This window comes from Eurosta solidaginis, chromosome 1 (genome assembly GCF_040869045.1).
Source record: "Eurosta solidaginis isolate ZX-2024a chromosome 1, ASM4086904v1, whole genome shotgun sequence".
NCBI lineage: Eukaryota > Metazoa > Arthropoda > Insecta > Diptera > Tephritidae > Eurosta > Eurosta solidaginis.
The window spans coordinates 24,694,666-24,696,809 of NC_090319.1; the positions used below are offsets into that span (position 1 = coordinate 24,694,666).

At 36.5% G+C, this 2,144-nt stretch overlaps 1 protein-coding gene across 1 annotated transcript; it reads right to left on the reverse strand.

The window, feature by feature from the left end:
* Positions 1–1,080: 1,080 nt before the first annotated feature.
* Positions 1,081–1,855, reverse strand: LOC137238920 (shematrin-like protein 1). The gene is made up of 3 exons (XM_067763944.1): positions 1,748–1,855; positions 1,464–1,650; positions 1,081–1,397 (listed from the first exon to the last, which is right to left on the reverse strand). The coding sequence occupies exons 1-3, from the start codon at positions 1,757–1,759 to the stop codon at positions 1,081–1,083; spliced, it is 516 nt and encodes a 171-aa protein (XP_067620045.1). The 5' UTR covers positions 1,760–1,855.
* Positions 1,856–2,144: the final 289 nt, after the last annotated feature.

Consider the following 2,144-nt stretch of genomic DNA (forward strand, 5'->3'; position numbering starts at 1 on the left):
ATATATATTATATACTTCATATAAACTGTCATTTTTGCCCCTTTTTTACAGCTAGAAGCTTCAAAATTCATTAGATTTCATCAAACAGATACGTTCACGTCATATATTTTTGAAATACGTGATTCGTAGTCATAGTTTTTACATGCAGACCACAAAAAACGTGAAGCTTTGCATCCTCACAAAAAGTAAATACCTATTTTTTATTTTATATTTATCTTAAAAATCGTTTAGGTATGTAGATCTGTTTACTATATATTTCTTATCTTATACATCCGATTATTCGGAGGTTACGAACGGGATAAGATTATTGTTCAGCCCCATTCATGAAAGGTATGAAGTCTTCGGCACAGCCGAAGACAATCTCGTTCTTACTTGTTTCTAAACATTTCATTCTTGTTTATGAAAAACTCCATTGTGGTTAGTGCCACCAACTTCCTTGGAATTGGATCTTGGGCCATAAGTCCTATGGTTTGTACCCAGACAATTCTGCTTTGCTGTTGTTTCACCTGATATATTTCTGCTGTACTTTGCAAGATGGCGATCTGTAGAGGTACATCTTGATATATGTCAAAAGTCATTGTCGTGGTTGTCGTCTCCGTCTCGTTCAATGTCACATCCGTCGGAAAGTCCTTTGTGGGCAATGTCGATGTCGATGTCGTTTCATTTCATCAGTTTCTATCAAACTTTTCTTGTTTTATTTGTTTTGGTTCGTTGTTGGCCATACGAGTAAGCCGGAAAGGCTTCGAGTATGCTACATCATCTTCACTTGTCGCCAAGTTCGAGTGTCTAGGTCAATCTCGTAATCTGTAAATAAAGCTTTTGTTATCTTGTGATGACGTTGTCGTTATTCTTGATGCAGCATACATGTGCCACAATAGCCACTGAATCCAAAAAGCTTAGAAAGTTGCAAAAATCTGATGTTAACAATAAAAACAAGCATTTTTTTATTAAAAAACAAATAAAAAACTTACAAGCTATGTAAATGTAATAACAAAACTTATTCCTATATACTTTTATTAAACTTTTTGGTTTTATCGGTATCAAATACTTCAATAATTTTTTGAGCATTTAAATAGGCAATCAACCAAAGAACCCGCCACCATAACCGGGATAACCAAATCCACCACCATAGGGTGGTACACCATAAAACCCTGGATAAGGAGCTGGAACTGGATATGGATAAACACCACCTACTCCACCACCAAATGGTCTGCGATTACCACCAGTCAAAGCGCCAAGTAGATTGCCAAAAATGCCACCACCGCCACCACCACCGAGTCCACCAAGTAGGCCAAGAGTACGACTGTTTGGATTGCCATTGGCTGAAGAGCTTGATGGCGCTGTTAAAGAATCTGTGCCGCCAACCACGCCACGATACCTTGAATTGTTTAGACCAGAGCTTGGAAACCCAGGTGAAAGCGACTGGAAGCCAGTTGAAGGTGAGGAAAAGCCTGATGGGGAACCTTGAATGGGATAGCTATTGCCAATGTATCCACCATTTATGCTATTCGAATTGGGTAAGCCATATGTAGAGGTCTGTGCTGGATTTCGGGGAAGACGATTGCTTTCGTAGGCTGTTTGTGAGGCAGGAAAAGTGAATTGAGCGAGTGTTGGCACCAAAGTGAGCGCTAAGATTAGCTCCGTTACAATCTGTATATTTAGAAGAAATAAGGAAAAGTATGTTGAATTTTTTTTAATTAAAATATTTTTTAAAAACTGTTAAAAGCTCAAACTTATTTTTACTTACAAAGGATCTCATCTTTGATTGTTTTAGTGATTCCGTTTTAAAGTTTTTTGTGCTAGATATTTAGTTAATTGAAGGTTTCTGTTTTTTGCTCAGTAAAAACTTAAGTTTATATACTGAAATTCAGTTGTTTAGTTGATTGTTCACACCTACGCATCTGAAATACCGGCTTAGTATATTTTTGTCAACAATACATACAAAATATCAAATCTTGATCAGACGGGAAGTCATATAAACCATTTTGCAAATATTCGCAAAATGTCAAACTTCCATAAGAAGAAAAAGTCTTAATTCTACGCTAGTTCTAACGGCATATTTGACCTTAAATGCGGAGCTTGAACTCAGTTTTAAATTTTATACATTTCGATTTCATTCATCATTTTATGCTTTACCTTTTGAC

Coding starts and splice junctions, on each gene's coding strand:
- LOC137238920 (XM_067763944.1), bottom strand. Junction 1,398..1,463: donor CAATAGCTATCCCATTCAAG/GTTCCCCATCAG, acceptor GGTTTCCAAGCT/CTGGTCTAAACAATTCAAGG.